The sequence below is a fragment of the Fonsecaea nubica genome, assembly GCF_001646965.1.
Source record: "Fonsecaea nubica strain CBS 269.64 chromosome Unknown Scaff11, whole genome shotgun sequence".
NCBI classification, from domain to species: domain Eukaryota; kingdom Fungi; phylum Ascomycota; class Eurotiomycetes; order Chaetothyriales; family Herpotrichiellaceae; genus Fonsecaea; species Fonsecaea nubica.
Genome location: NW_019173684.1, coordinates 135605 through 151132, shown reverse-complemented (window position 1 = coordinate 151132; position 15528 = coordinate 135605). Strand labels below are relative to the sequence as shown.

The 15528-nt window shown below is 54.1% G+C and overlaps 8 protein-coding genes across 8 annotated transcripts; 3 read left to right on the top strand and 5 right to left on the bottom strand.

Moving 5' to 3' along the window:
• Nucleotides 1-673: 673 nt before the first annotated feature.
• Nucleotides 674-2305, top strand: AYO20_02534 (hypothetical protein; the record flags this gene model as incomplete). The annotated part of the gene is made up of 1 exon (XM_022640838.1): nt 674-2305. One exon carries the CDS (start codon nt 674-676, stop codon nt 2303-2305), a length of 1632 nt encoding a protein of 543 aa, XP_022503094.1.
• A 504-nt stretch (nt 2306-2809) lies between these two features.
• On the bottom strand, nt 2810-3958 carry AYO20_02533 (hypothetical protein; the record flags this gene model as incomplete). Its single annotated transcript, XM_022640837.1, has 1 exon — nt 2810-3958. The coding sequence occupies one exon, from the start codon at nt 3956-3958 to the stop codon at nt 2810-2812; it is 1149 nt and encodes a 382-aa protein (XP_022503093.1).
• A 2308-nt stretch (nt 3959-6266) lies between these two features.
• On the bottom strand, nt 6267-7072 carry AYO20_02532 (hypothetical protein; the record flags this gene model as incomplete). Its single annotated transcript, XM_022640836.1, has 4 exons — nt 6267-6277; nt 6337-6619; nt 6679-6867; nt 6920-7072. The coding sequence occupies 4 exons, from the start codon at nt 7070-7072 to the stop codon at nt 6267-6269; spliced, it is 636 nt and encodes a 211-aa protein (XP_022503092.1).
• Nucleotides 7073-7440: 368 nt separating this feature from the next.
• On the bottom strand, nt 7441-8357 carry AYO20_02531 (hypothetical protein; the record flags this gene model as incomplete). Its single annotated transcript, XM_022640835.1, has 2 exons — nt 7441-7993; nt 8077-8357. 2 exons carry the CDS (start codon nt 8355-8357, stop codon nt 7441-7443), a joined length of 834 nt encoding a protein of 277 aa, XP_022503091.1.
• A 1112-nt stretch (nt 8358-9469) lies between these two features.
• AYO20_02530 (hypothetical protein) lies at nt 9470-11062 on the top strand (the record flags this gene model as incomplete). The annotated part of the gene is made up of 1 exon (XM_022640834.1): nt 9470-11062. One exon carries the CDS (start codon nt 9470-9472, stop codon nt 11060-11062), a length of 1593 nt encoding a protein of 530 aa, XP_022503090.1.
• A 94-nt stretch (nt 11063-11156) lies between these two features.
• AYO20_02529 (hypothetical protein) lies at nt 11157-12619 on the bottom strand (the record flags this gene model as incomplete). Its single annotated transcript, XM_022640833.1, has 2 exons — nt 11157-12310; nt 12376-12619. 2 exons carry the CDS (start codon nt 12617-12619, stop codon nt 11157-11159), a joined length of 1398 nt encoding a protein of 465 aa, XP_022503089.1.
• A 273-nt stretch (nt 12620-12892) lies between these two features.
• Nucleotides 12893-13640, top strand: AYO20_02528 (hypothetical protein; the record flags this gene model as incomplete). Its single annotated transcript, XM_022640832.1, has 2 exons — nt 12893-13037; nt 13099-13640. 2 exons carry the CDS (start codon nt 12893-12895, stop codon nt 13638-13640), a joined length of 687 nt encoding a protein of 228 aa, XP_022503088.1.
• A 38-nt stretch (nt 13641-13678) lies between these two features.
• AYO20_02527 (hypothetical protein) lies at nt 13679-14941 on the bottom strand (the record flags this gene model as incomplete). The annotated part of the gene is made up of 1 exon (XM_022640831.1): nt 13679-14941. The coding sequence occupies one exon, from the start codon at nt 14939-14941 to the stop codon at nt 13679-13681; it is 1263 nt and encodes a 420-aa protein (XP_022503087.1).
• Between the last annotated feature and the right edge of the window lie 587 nt (nt 14942-15528).

The window sequence follows — 15528 nt, the reverse complement described above, 5'->3', positions numbered from 1 at the left end:
ATGCTGTTTGAGTGTAACAGCATGTATAGGACAGACGTATACATCCGTCCGTGCTCTCTCTTTCTTTTCTCGCCACTGGCGGCTGAGAGTCTTGGTTACACTCTAATCCCAGTCATCAAGAGTAAAGCCAACAATGGAAGGATAGTGGGCTACTGAGAATGGTAAACACTATTAGGGAGACCACCGCTGTGGTTCTAAATAGCAGCAATCCTGGAACGTCTTCCAAGAAATCCCGCAATATCTAGACCGACCAGTATCCTCTATTTATCTTTCCTAACAGCGCCCGTCTTCTGGTCGTCAGTAACCCACATTTACCAGTGCTATATTCTGTTGCTTGCAAACAAGGATGTAGCCATTATCACGGATCGAAGCACCACTCCCTGCAAAGTATCTAGCTTCCGCGGCGTCGGAGTATAGTGCCCTACCTATCATCTCCACTTGTTCTGCGGGAGTGACGTCTATATTCTGATATACGCATTATGCACCTAGCAGCAACATCCCCTTTGCACGCCACAATCCATGCTATAGCTTTAGTTATTGGCTCTTTTGTTTTGAATTTTTTTGGCTGTGTGCATGCATGTGTGCGTGTGCGTTTACCTCTTCTGCCGTCTTCACCTCACTGTCCTCCTTTCTTTCCAGGCATTCAGGCGAGCGCGTCCCTCTGAGTTCAATAATGCTCCAGAGCACCTCTCCGCTGCTGGCTCACAGGCTACAGAACGCATCGCTCTTGGTCCTGAGTCTCGTCTTTCTCCCCCTAGACACTTTAATTCTACTCGTTTCTCTTGTCGCGTGCAGAGTCTTTCCGAGCAAGGTGATCTCGAATCGAGAAGCGGCACGTCACCGCGATGCCAGCTTCACGAGACGCAAGGTGCTGGTCACGGGAGTGGGCATGACCAAGGGCCTCGCGCTGGCACGGCTCTTCTACGAGGCCGGCCACGACGTGATTGGCGCCGACTTTGAGCCTGACGGCGCGTGGGCGTGCGGGAGGGTGTCTGCGGCTGTGGGGAAGTTCTATCGCCTTGAACAGCCCAACGCGAAGGCCGGGGCCGCGCCGTACATCCAGACGTTGCTGGACGTGGTGACCAGGGAGAAGGTCGAGCTCTGGATCAGTTGTTCGGGCGTGGCCTCGGCGGTCGAGGACGGCATGGCCAAGGAGATCGTCGAGGCCCGGACCGCGTGCAAGGCCATCCAGTTCGACGTCGAAACCACGCAGACGCTGCACGAGAAGCACTCGTTCATGGCACACACCAAAGACGTCGTGGGGCTGACGGTCCCCGAAACGCACGAGGTCACCTCCCGCGGGGCGGTGTTGGATGTCTTGCGCGCGGCGCCCCAGGGGAGGAAATACATCATGAAGACGATCGGGGTGGACGACGCCGTGCGCGGGGATTTGACCCTCCTCCCGAAGAAATGCGAGCGGGAGACCGTGGAACACCTCGCGCGCCTCAACATCTCGGGAGAGACGCCGTGGATCTTGCAGGAGTTCATCCAGGGGCGGGAATACTGCACGCACGCGCTGGTCGTGGCGGGCTGGGTCAAAGCCTTCGTGGCCTGTCCCTCGGCGGAGCTGCTCATGCATTACCACGCACTTCCTGCCGAGTCGCCCCTGAGCCGGGCGATGTTGGCCTTTACTCAGATATATGCGGCGAGTGGCGGCACGGTGTTTACGGGCCATTTGTCTTTTGACTTCATGGTGCGTGAGGACCAGGACGGAGGAAAGGACGGTAGGCGCAATGCCGATCCGCGAGAGATCGTGCTTTACCCGATCGAATGTAACCCACGGGCACACACGGCGGTGGTGCTGTTCAATGGACGCACCAGCACCAGCACCAGCACCAGAACAGCCGCCACGACAATGGTCCAGGCCTATCTCTCCATCTTCGAGGATGTTGGTCATCACCACCTGAACCGCACCGCCGATTCGGACATTGACATAGTTCACCCCGTCACACAAGACAAGTACTTCTGGACAGGCCACGACCTTGTCACCCTGGTTCTCCTGCCGACCTCGTCGCTCTTCCTCACGCTGTTCTCTGCCTTAGCCTCCGTTTCTGTTTCCAGGTCCGGAGCCCCCTCCAGCACCGGCATCGGCATTCGCGCATCATTCACGCACCTCATCCAAAGCTACACGCTCTTCCTCCACCGCCTCCTCACGTGGAGAGACGGCACATACGAGCCCTGGGACCCCCTGCCCTGGTGGTGGCTGTACCACGTCTACTGGCCCGTGCGGTTCTGGGCCTGTCTCCGCGACGGGAGGAAGTGGAGTCGCGTCAACGTGAGCACGGCCAAGATGTTTGAGTGTTGACAACACGTTCCTTCGTCAGGGACTATCGTCAGGGGGAATAGATGGAAGGAGGGCGGAAGGGGGCGATGCGGTGGGAGAGAAGAGCTTGAAAGAGCTGGAGAAAAGGGGAATGAAGCAGGACATGGAGAGGCGAGTGTGAAAAAAGGAGTAAGAAAGGAGGAAAATAGATACAGTCTTCGTCTCTTCAATGGCAGGGTGAGGCCGAGTCGGGGCGAGTAATAACCCCATTAATTAGCCAGCCATATAGCAGCTCAATATATTGAATGTTGATTATGTGAAATGTTTCGATGAGATGGATTTCTCGAGTTTGGCAGATGAATGGAGAACAATGCTCACCCGTAAAGCAGGGGGTATATATATCGTCAACAAAATCTCTCTGAGTGGCCTAGCCTGGCCTGGTCCGTCTTTGTAATCGCTCCCTGGGCTCGTTCGGTAACTCCTGAAGGGCGGTAGGCGGGGGAGAATCGAGAGAGATGCATCGGAGAGGATGTGCGTGTGCATGGCTCAAACGACACCACCGCCACCACCACCTTTTCGATCCCTCTTCAGACCCAAGAGCCACCCTACCCCCTCGACCACGTCTCTCATCCTCCTCTTGGACATGTCCAGGTCCGGAAACATGGCCCACCAGCAGTGCGCCCACCCACTATACAGATCCAGCCTGGTCGGAACGTCGCATTCTTCTCGCAGGACTTTCTCGTAGATCAGCCCGTCGTCCCGGGCCGGGTCGAGGCCGCAGACCTGGAAATACGCTGGTGCGAGACCTAGATGGCCGTGTTTAACGGAGCCCTTTTGGTGACCTGCATCCGTCCCCTTACCATCCACGTCGCGAGGATCGTGTTGGTCGAACGGGTAGCACAGCTTCGAGGCCGGGTCGGGCTGGAACGCCTCGGTCAACAGCGTCAGGAGGTGTCGGTCCAGGATCGGGGCGTGGGCGTTTTGCTCGCGGCTCAGATAGCGTGGTTGGTACCGTTCCGGCACGCGACCGGGCGAGATGTATGTGCCTGCCATCAACACTTGGCCCGTCAGCGGAGGGTTCAGGTTGTGGTCGCGCGCCAGGTGGGCCAGCGAGGCGGCGAGGTTGGCGCCCGCGCTTTCGCCGCCGACCAGGAACCCCACACGGGCGTCGGTGCAGCGGGGGAAGACGGCCGAGTTGGACTTCCTGTTCTCAGTGGCGCAGAACTGCAGCACCTCCCACGAGTCGCAGATGGAGAAGGGGAAAGGGAACTCGGGCGCCAGACGGTACGACGCGCACACCACCACGGCCGAGTGGGCCAGGACGAGCTCCCTCGCCAAACTCAGCTGGAGCTCTGGGTAGCCGATGGTATGGCCGCCGCCGTGCAGGAGGAGGATGACTGGTCGCGCGGGCCCAGCAGCTTTCAAGTCCGCGGTCAGATGGCACACGATGATGCGGCAGGGCCAGTCGTCGCGCAGTCTGATCGAGTGTTCGGTCTCGGTGATCTCGCTCGGCCGCGAGTCTGCGAGGCGTTTCTGAAGCGGTCCAAGACCCGCCGCGGCGCTTCGCTTGATGTCTGAAAGCGTGTAGTTCGACCGGGCTTGGAGTTGGCTGGCTTGCAGGGCCGCGGAGAATGTTGGGTCGACGGTCGCTGTTGCGAGGATATCCTCGATCGTGTCAAGGCGCGGCGACGGCATCTTCTACCCAGAGCTGTGGTGGCGGCGTGTAATGACTACCCAGTCGAAGCTCTTGACGAGGGAGGTAATGTTGGAGGGGTGGTAGTTGTTGTTCCCGGCGACTCAGCAACTGGAGTCGAAAATGGCAATTCTGTCCCCCCAGCTTTCCGCCAACGACGGCTCAAAGAACAGGACACCTTTTGAGCCCAACCCGATGCTCCTCCAGAGCTCGTCGTAGCCAATGTCCCTCTCTGTGTTGCTGTATAAAGTGCTTTCTTCAACCCAGCCACCCTGTCACAGTCCGACGTAGCGACACTCGTACTTTTAGCAAGTCAGTCCTGCCCTCGGTGTCATATACCCGTGGTGTACCACAGCCACAGAGCGTGCGCACTCCTTAGTCCGTTCTCGGTCAACGTCTACAGGAAACACTCCACCAACTTGTCCTGTTCAGAGCCCATTCATAATTCCTCGTATCAACGGGCACGCAGTTTTTCCGAGGCCAAATGACGGGGGTAATGAAGAAGAGATCTCTCTCGCAGGTCCGGACTTTTGCCTCTCTTTTCGAAAACAACTCGGATTGCGAGACCCGCCAATTAACGCTGGGACAGTTACATCGAGACGACGGGGCCCGAAAATAGGACCCTCCCTTGCAGCACAAAAGGAGTCCGAAGGCGTTTGACGTACCAACGTACGAGGTACTCAGCTCGTTCAGTAGGCGAGGCGGCGGAGGGGCGGAAAGGGGCGGAAGCTTTGCTTGGCAAACCCTTTAAGATTCGGTCCAGCCTGATCCAGCCTGTGGCCTTTTTCCACTCCTTGCTTACTCGTTGCACTCAAAAAGTGCGCATGTTCTGTCAAGTAATACTCGGTCCCTCATTGTGCTCAATCAGCAATTCTATAATATGTCCACTTTTGAGCGGTACCTCAATTCCCAAGATCCCTTTACTCATCTGCTTTACCTCAGATTGCGATCATGACGGGTTAGTTCGCAGAGCGGAAACGGTCCGGCGGGATCCTAGGTGTGGCATCTCCATAGACGGACCGTGCGCTCATGGTGCGAGCAAGAGACGAGCCCGTGCGCTGGACGCGTCAGCTATTGACGACCGGATCCTGTAAGCTAAAAGACTTTGAATGAGTCAAAGGGTGTTGGGGCCATAACTGGACCTCTTCTCTAGCTCTTATCGCCTTCAAGCTCAACGCCCTCCATTTGTTCCAAGAACCTTCCCATATCTTACGATTCAGTGCGGCCGCGCGTGCTCGCTGCGTCGGTAGGGGCGGGATATATACTCTCCAACTGCCTAGTGTCGTACGTCCTTCAGTCTCTACTTTGAAGGCCCTTGAGTAACTTTTCCGGCTTTGGGGGCAGCGTGGCTCCTCTGGCCCGTACGTCGAGGTACATCATTCGTGTGATGGTCATAGACACCGGCCGGCGACGAGACATTGCACGGAGGCAAACACAAAGGTCCAAAGTTTGCGCGTGGTATAGGTCGTGTGCTGCTTTCGCGGCGATCATTTCTTCGACCACTGTATAGGTGGGTGACATACTGACGCTATGTCCACATATTGGCCATGATCGAGGATCCGTGCGCTGGCAGGTAGATTCAGCAAAGACACGCCACCTTTAGACAGGACGTGATGCCGACCTCCGAGGCCCGCTGTTGCATGGGTGGCGAAGCATCTATCGCAAGTTGCTTGAGATACAAAATTTGACGGAGAACCATGACTTGGAAACATGAACTTTGACATGTACGCCAGTGATTGAGCTGGCGCCAACCAGTGCACAGGCATCTGACCTACTGGTGAGTGAGCACAGCAGCCGACGAAGTCTCTCTTGGTTGGAGAGGCTCCGGTAGTGTGCTGAGGGTTGAAGACAGCTGGTCGGATGGCAGTATTGGAAATCTAGTGGCTTGTAGAGTCATGAAGCAAAGCCAACTCAGAAAGTCAAGCCGATTCGAAGAGAGCAAAATGCAGCAAATAGAGTAGAGGAAATGGTTTGAGAACCGTCGGAAGATGATAAGAAGACAGACGGGTCGAAATGGCTAGGAGAGGAAATGTTGGCCTCCACGATGGACGATAGAGATGCAGGAAGAATTGGGTGGCTCTTGATGGACATTGTCTTGAGGCCACTCTTGATCGTCCAGCGTCTTTCCGACGACAATCCCAAATCACCCTTACAACCAGGCACGAGCCAATGAGTGGGTCAGATGTGATCTGAACTCCCCGAACTCGTAGAGATTCCATGCCTTTATTATCCTCGTCAAGATCGTCCTTTTCGTGCCGTGACATGTTTTCATGCCTTGTTCTATGTAAACAGGAGCGCAAATGTAGGATTTTATACGTAGCCTGCAGGTGTCCACAATGTTAGTCGCTTTGCCGTGTCAAGTCAACGAGCGATAACTCACCTTTCCTCGCTCCCTGGAAGAAAAACCTGACCACCAATACCTGTAGTCCAGCCATACCGACCATCATACAGACCTCGATCAGACTGAAATTGAAGATGCGCTGTTCCGTACTCCTGACAGTGCTGAAGTTGCGGTTCTCTCTCGTACGGAAGTACTTTTGCATTCTGCTGACTGTGCTCAGCTGTCCACTAATCTTGAAAACCAAATCTTCCAGTGCAGAGGTCTGTTCGGGTGTCGAGCCGGCTTTTTGTGGGAGGAGGGCGGATTTGGATTCGTCTTCGACCTATACACCCCATGCATGAGTTGTCTAATCTTCAGCCCAGGGGAGGAGCGGTGACTTACAGCAACCTCAAAATCGACCATCTTGTCTGCGAACGTCGACATCTCATTGTTGAAGCAGACACGGTACTCGCCCGCAGTCTGTGCAGTAAAGACAAAGTCTCCCTGTCTCTCCTTTTCTCCGCTCATTATTTTTCTGTCATTGGGCCCATACACCTCGTAGTCGATATCGAACGAGCCGCCAGATTGAACCTAAATGCGTTAGTGATAGTTCTGTGTAAACGAATCCCAGATGGAATCATACCGCGAAATAGAAGGCGACTTTGGCACCTGGTCGCTCGACGTTGCTGAAGAAACAGGCCTTCTCGTTGGCGGCAAGTTTATATGTCAGAGCAGTGCTGTACACTCTGGCAACAGCCAGTGCCAGCAGGCTGAGAAGAATGGAATGCAATCGCATGGCTGATCAGATATTAAATGCCAATGCAAGTAAGAAGGAATCCAAGATATAAACTCAATGGCACGCGAGTCTGGACCAAAAATTCCCGAAAAGGGGCACCAGTTCGCGTCCGCAGGTGAAATCTTGGCTGGCGACACGTTGTTCGGAGCGAATGGCGCCGCTTTTTCAATGACGTTGAGCAGTGCTTACGCTAACCATATATGACGGTGTCCTATTAGAGCGGCATCAGAGAACTTCCCAGCTCTTCTCACCACACCATACCTCGTACACATCATCCCGTCCTTGCTATAGTGAGAGACCTGAATAACGAGAGTTTGATCTTGCTTGGACGTGGACAGGTATTTGACTCAACTTCTATCGACTACATATCAGAAATCACAAGCCACAGCAACCTTTTCCATGCTATCAGCGATCTTGATGTATTCCTCTGCTCTCTTCCTCATTCCGCCCAAGGACTCCATGCCTAATGGCATTCTCAGGGCCATAGGAGTAGACGACGGCTCCAAAACCTCCTTCACGATGGCCTCAGCAGTCTTCCTCGCATCCTGCGGCGCTCCTTCGTCTAGGCCGGCAATCGCCTGCATCACAAACTCCGTGGGAGTTCCCTTATAAGCGTCTGCAAGGATCGGCATCTTCATCTTCTTCTGATCGAAAAACTTGGTCTTCATCGCTCCTGGTTCGGCAATCAACACTCTGATATCAAAGGTCGATAATTCGGTGGCTAGGGCCTCGGATATGCCCTCGATGGCAAATTTGGATCCGGCATAGACGGCGGCGCCAGGAGGGGGATTCCAGTTGACTGCACTGGAGATATTGATTATCACCCCAGAATGTCGGCTTCTCATGGACGGAACGAGTGCTTGGATGATGCGGATGGGTCCCCAGAAGTTCGTCTCAAACATTTGGCGGGCCTTGTCTAGGCTGTTGAAAAGGAGTTGCAAATCAGCAATCTTTGGCTCACTGCGCCCAGCTGTGGTCGAGATAAGGCACAAAAATTGACTTACTCCATCATCTCCAAAGGTGCGCCATCTGCATACCCGGCGTTGTTTACCACAACATCTACAGGCCCGTGCTTCTTGACAATGTTCTCAATGTCATTCTCAAGGCTCGGACTGGACACGTCCAATGTCGCCCAAACACCACCAAGTTTCTCAATATCGGCAATTGCATCAGGAGAGCTGGCCGGATTGCGGGATGTGGCGATGCATTTCTGCCCAGCCTGTAGAGCTGCTCGGGCGATCTCGAGGCCTAAGCCCGTGCTGCAACCTGTAACAAGCCACTGCATATCCGCTAGTATCGGTTGGATCGAATCTGTATGCCGATTGGGAGTGTCGGGGTATGTTATGTTATCGACGGAGAGTGCTTTGAGCGTGATTACCTGGCTTGAGAGGAATAGACTCACGGGGAATCTATACGTATATATACTCCCCCAGGTAAGTGCCTAACAACAGTATTGCCAACGCTGCGGCCGTAAACCTTGGCCCATCTCTCTTCCCCCGCTCTACGGCTTGCCAGATGCTAAAAGAGAAGGCGTTTTGGCGCATCTCAATATCGTTGGCAAAGTTGAACCGATACTGGCTGCTCGCCCCAAAATGTCCGAAAGTGGTAAAGCAAGAAGCCACAACCGGATGAATAGACGAGCCGAAACCAACAAGAGTTGCTTATTCTAGCAAAAGCACCACCCGGATTTTTTGACTGCGTGGACCAGTATTCATATCATCACGTCGTCTAATTCACGCTCTTTAACGCTGCGTATTATTACTGCCTTTCCTCACGGCCGAAAATACATACGAGGCACCAGGTTACTCCGAGGCTTGATAGCGCCTAGCTCTGGCTAGACCTGGTGTCGGGCGCTGACACCCACAAACCCGAGTACGGCTACACATTGGGAATAGTTCATGAGAATCAATATGCTTGCAGCTCCACTCTCTCGGAGATGACTGGGGCTTTGATAAGAGATTGTGGACTTGTGCATACCCTCTTTCGTTACATTTGTCAGTGGTTTGTGCTGCATCTGTGGGCATAAGGAGTCAGTCATTCAGCTGGCTTTCAGGCAACGGCTTGGTTTGTGTGTCGAATGTAATTCCGTCATATGATCAATGCGGTTGTAGAGGATGGTAACAGTGGTCGATCATGGCGCCCCCGCGTTGGGGTTGGATGTGGACAACCTTCTGGTGCAGGCACAGCCTTACGTCACGATCGGCGACGAGGCTACGAGGCTGTGGTTTTCCTTTTTCTCACTCTCCCCGCCTCGAAAGCCACAGAATCCATACACAAGTCCTCATAGCCATCCTCATAGCCATTTAGCTGGTCCCGACCGCTGAGTCCTTCTCCTACTTGTACTTCCCATGCTTCTCTCAGGTGCATTACATTTTCTACCCAAGACCCTTCTCGCAAATGCCCGAACTTTGCAGGGGCGAGGACCACACAGATGCGGATCATGAAATGCGGACGTTGACATCTTACCTCTCGCGCATGAGGAGTCTGGCTTTCAAACAAAGTACGTCCCGAAGCTCTATAAACTCCGTCGGCATCAATGGCATATCGCAGGCACCCGTCGTCGTCATGGGCAACCCGTCAGCGGATCTGGACAGTTTCGTCTCCGCCGTGGTGACCGCGTTTTGCTACAACATCGCTGGAAACGGGGCGGTAAGTTCTAAGAGACCCGCGTATATACCGGTCCTGAATCTTCCGTCCGTCAGATCCAGCGAGCTGTGGCGACTGCGGCCGGAGTTTGGGGTCGCTATACGGTTGGCATCGGGGGAGGCGCCTGACACGGTGGGCAAGGAAGGTTCGGAGCAGGGCAAGACTGATGCGTTGAACGAAATCGTCACCATCGCGGACATCAAGGCCGACAAGGGATCGGCACTACACAGGCTATTTTACGAGTCCAGCAAGAACCCCGAGACGCAGCAGCAGGATTCGACCGCGAAGCAATCCCTCTTTTTGGTCGACCACAACGCGCCCTCGATACCGGGCCTTTCGGACGAAGCCGGCGCCGCTAGATTTACCGTCACGGGCTGCATCGACCACCACGTCGACGAGCACTACGTGTCACAGGACGCGGACCCACGCATCGTCACGACCGGGATAGGGAGCTGCACCAGCCTCGTGGTCACGCACCTTCGCAAGCAAGGCATATGGCCCTGCCCCACGTCCCGGCAGTCTGACGAGCAAAACCAGACCACTCCACAAATCGACCCGGAGGCCCTGTCGCAGTTGTCCAAACTCGCCCTCGCCCCGATCCTCATTGATACGTCGAACCTGCGGGCCAAGGGCGACAAATGCTCCGACACGGACAGGGAGGTCGCGCGGTTCCTGGAATCCGCGATCGCGACGAGCACGGCGCAGATACGGGGGGGAATGTCGCAGACGCGCTCCGGATCAGCAGGAGGCGGCGCCGAATGGGACCGCGACGCCTTCTTCTCGTGCATCTCCGCAGCCAAAGCAAACTCTCTGGACTTGCTGACCATGCAAGAAGTCTTTGATCGCGACTACAAGGCCTGGACCGAGCGCACTGCTACCGCCGGTGGTAATGCTAGTACTGGCACTAATACAGGTAAAGGCAAAGAAATCAACATCGGCATCTCCAGCCTCGTGAAACCCCTCTCCTGGCTCGTCGCCCACGCGGGGGACGCCGACGCCTTGCTCGCCGAGATCGAAGCCTTCGCCACCGACGACGCCCGCCAGCTGGGCGTGTTCTGCATGCTCACGCGCACGGGCGACGGGCGGAAAGAAGTCGCCGTGCTGGTCCTGGACGACGCTGCAAAGGGCGCCGTTGACGCGTTCGAGACAAAGAGCCGCGATGAGCTGCGGTTGGCCGAGTGGGCTGCCGAGGATGGCGGCGGCGGCGGGACCGCGAGACTTGTTGAGGCACTGAAAAAGAAGTGGGCTGAGAAGGGCAAATGGAAGATCTGGTGGATGGGAGACACGACTAAGAGTCGCAAACAAGTTGGGCCGCTGTTGAGGGAAGCCGTGAGAGATCTCTAGGTTAGGGATTTAGATTCGATCTACGGCGACGGTCCGATCCTATTGCGTGTCTGGCGTCTTTGTTTGCTTGGACAACTCTCTTGGAGAAGGCCCCTCATTCCAACTTCTTCGCTAGTCCATGAGCTTCAATATCATTCGCATCGCCGTCTGGGGTAGTGACTCCGCTCTGCGCCTCTGCAAGTTTCTGCATCTGATCATCCAACTTCCCATACACCTTGGGATTCTTTTTCGGTTCCCCTCCACCAACGCTCTTCATCTGGTATCCTCGCACTCTTGGTCCTTGGCCTGTTTGCTCTGGCAACTCGGATTTATACGCACGACTGAATGTCCTCTTGTCGTCTTCGAATGTCTGGTTCCTGATGCTTTGGCGGACGGCAGAAAAGAAAGCGTCGATGACGGAGAAATTGTGGATTTGCAGGAGTGTCCAGGCGAGCATTTCGTTTGCTTGGAGGAGATGGTGTACATAAGCGCGATGATGACGTGTGCAGGTGTAGCAGGTACATTTGGGGCTCAAGGGACCAAGGTTAGTGGCGTGGGTGGTGGACCAGAGATCGATCCCGAGAGGTTGGTTGAGAGTGTCCGAAGACCCCGGGAAGGCGAATGACAAGGCGATGCCGTGTTCAGAGGACTGTGTCACGAAAGGAATTGTCAAGAGATCGACTCCAACATCGACTGCAGCGAGTACAGCGTGGGGTGACGACGGATCAGCCAGGCAGACCGTCGGTCTATCTCGCAGAACGTCTGGCAATTCCACGACTGTCGAGGGTGAATAGACGCACAGCCCAGATATGTGAGATTTGTATTCGTCCTTCAAATCTGCGAAATACAAGGACAGAAGTTGTGGTTCGTGAGGTGGTATTGCCGCAAAGACAGGAAGTCCTTCGCCTTCCTCTGCACTCTCCACGAAATCTCGCAACCACGCGTGTGTTCTATCAACGCTCTTTTCTATTCTCTTGGCACTCGCCTCCTTTGTGCTGATCAGGTCAGCTATGCTGGTTGAAATGTCGGCCTTTAACTTTCTAATCGCCTCGTGATACTGTTCAACTTCGAGGAATCTGAATCCAACAGATGTTGAGATGGCGATGGATGAATTTGTATTGTGGGCCGGACAAGGTATGTTTGGGACTCTGCGCGGGCCAAAGATGGACATACACCTGTCGGGCAGGCCAATATACCGACGTAATGGGGACTCTCCGTCTTGTACGGGGGTATTGTAGAACGGCGCATTTGCGTTTGACTTCTCAATGACTATCCACCAACTGTAAGCCACATAAGTCAGCAATCCAGCTTGACGCTGAAAATGATAAACGTACAGTCTTCTAGAGGCACATATACGGCGGAGATATTCGTGTGCTTCTGCAAATTATCCTGGGACAGGTGAGGAACCACACCCCGAGAAGTTGGGACGACATAGTGCGGTGTTGATATCGAATGTCGTCCGCGAAGTGTCAACTGGCCGAGCCTGCTGGCGCACTCTGGTATGGACGTCTGTTGAAGCACAAACTTGAACATATCGTCCGGTGTTTGAGTAAGTGAGGCGCCACCTACATGCTCCATGGTGGCATCATTTATGGTAACTTGTCAAATGTTTGGTGGATTTTGAAAGGGCAGCATGGGTGAAATGAGTGCAAGCCTTTGCCTTTACGTCACTGGTACTCTGCCGTAGATACTGATACGGTGGAGTACAAATACAACTGCGAAGTGTATCACAAACAACCTCTGGCACCACGCCCCTTTCTCGCACCAAGCTTCTGTTTGGCATTCTTCCACTCGACATTCAATAACTCTGTCCAACAGACTGCTCCAGCTTGAACGATAGGAGTCGAGCAGATGGCATCTTCTATTACAGGCTCGAAACGAGGTCGATTTATCGTGGTCGAGGGCCTTGATCGCTCCGGGAAGTCCAGCTTGTGCCATCGCCTTTATGAGCAGTTCCAATCGCAAGGCCTGAAAGCCCGCTATGTCAAGTTCCCAGGTCTGTCCAGCCCAGATAATAATCATATGAGAGCCTCATCAACTGATTACTCTCTGCGTAGATCGAACCACGCCTACGGGCCAGATGATCAATAGCTACTTGACTGGCCAAGCTCAGCAGGACGACCATTCCATCCACTTAATCTTCAGTGCCAACAGGTGGGAAGCGATCAAATCCATCTCCTTGGACCTTCAGTCCGGTGTCAACGTGGTAGTCGACCGATATTCATTCTCCGGGGCTGTCTATTCGGCTGCAAAGCAGATCCCAGATCTATCGCTTCAATGGGCGTGGGCCCCTGAAATCGGCCTCTTGAAGCCTGACTTGTTGTTCTTCTTGGACATTTCTTCTGCTGATGCTGCCAAACGTGGTGGGTACGGTGCCGAGCGGTATGAGCAAGAAGAAATGCAATCTCGTGTTCGGAGCTTGTTCAAGGATTTGCTCTCCAGGCTTGATGGAATAGCCATTCATCAAATTGACGCCTGGAAGACGATGGACGAGGTCACCACAGAAGTTCTCTCAATCGTTCAAGGCTCGACCATAAACGAGGCTCTTACGCCTGACAGCCTGCAGAAACTGGGCCCGTTGCTCGACAGAAGGGCCTGAGAAGAAAAAGCGGCATCCTGGAACCAGGGTTGTCGTGGTCATCCTTCATCTTCGCTATCTTCTATAACTATTTGGAGCCTCTTAGGATCCCTCGTGGCAGCGCATGGCTTAACCGTCAGTCCACTCGACACGTTGGACGCCACACTTGTGAGGGAGTCGGCAGATGCAACGGACAGCCTGTCTTCATCGTCCCCATCGTCACAGCTGATCTCAGCGTCGTCAACTACAATTTTAGAGGTGAGCGCTTCTTCTTCGCTGTCCAAAGAAACATCGTCTTCACTGTCGGTCTCCATTATTTCTCCTGCCGTGATCGCTGTGCTTTTACCCCTCTTACCCATGAGTTTTTGGATCTCTTTTACGCCCCTGTTTCTAAGAGTGACCTGCTGCATCAGTTCCAACCAAGCGTGCTCCTGCTGGCAGCTCGGGCATGTCGCAGTTTCTGGGACGATATTTGAAGTTGACTGGGTTTCCTGCAGAGCTTTATCCGCGAGACATCTGATATGTGACATGCCCTGGCAATCGTGCGTGTGACAGATAACGAAGATGCTCTTGCGAAGATCAATCGTCTCTCTGCATACCGAACAATTCTGATTATCGCCTTCATCGAGAAGAAATTGGCTCTTATCAAAGACACCTTTGAGTCGGGCGTATGTCGGATCAACACCTTCAACACCACCTTTTCCGATTAAATCGGCTTTCCTCTTCCTTTGGGTCGGGTGCGGCTGAGCAGAGGTGAACTCCACCTCGTCTGGTTGTTGAGGCATGGGTTCTGCCGGGTCAAAACTCACTCTAATTCCCGGTCTGATCTGAGCATCAATGCGTCCGGACCAGGTCGACCACGAACGATAAACATCCTCACAGAAGAAGCGCACTTCAAGTGGCCACTTGGAGAAATAGGGTGCTCGCAGTAGTAGATGGAGATTTGATAACTTGTCAATCAAAGAAGTTCTTGGTCGCCCCGGTCTCCTGGTGACTTTCCCGGTTTTGGAGGTCTTCGTTCGGGTTGTGGCAAAGGAGAGGCGCTGCTCCGGCGAAATGTGGCGAGTCAAGTGTGCATTATGCCATGCCCACTCAAATTGCAACGCTGCGATATTGGAGGGGAACCCGGCGATGATACAGGCCATTTCCCAGGGACGAAGGCTGGCGCGGGAAGTCCGCACGGCGCCACCTTGGACTCGACCATTGTGCTGAGCAAGACGACGTGCTGGGTCTGGCGAGGAACCGATGTAGAGGCTTGAGTGCCGCACAGTAGAGCGGAGAAGATAACAGCAGTAGAAGGCGGGGATGGGCTTGATATCCATCCTTGCTCTTGATGCGATGTCGCCCGTGGACGTGTCGCTAACTTCAAGTGGCGCTTGGAGCAAAGAGGAGATGAGAATCGCGCTTAGGGACCCATGATTGGTGGCAATGGGTCGTCGATCTAATATGGATAGCTCGGTAAACAAACTAGAGCGTTTCCGTCGATGGGTATGTGATACGTGGCGTATGTGCTTATGTCTAAGTCGAGGGCTGTCTTGTTGTATTTCTCAGGGATATATGTTCACGCAATGTTTTCCTTACCTCGTACTGGATGAGGTTGAGTGTGGAGGTGTTGTAGAACTGGAGCGGGAACAAGCGATCACGTGGTTCAGGATGAGGGGACCAGCAAAATGCCGAGACTCTTGGCAAGTTTTGCAGAATTAATCAAGCCTCCGAGTCACCAACGAGGAATGAACCTGCAGCAGCCAATCGAGGCTGGGTCCAGGTTCTTTGCCCTTGGAGAGCATTTGGTGCATCTGGAGCCTCTTCTTGATTCTCCCTCGCGCTTGCCCGACGATCCCCATCTATCCACTTGGTACTTCTCTCTGGGCCCTCTCGAACCTATATCCTTCCCTCTCACACCACCACT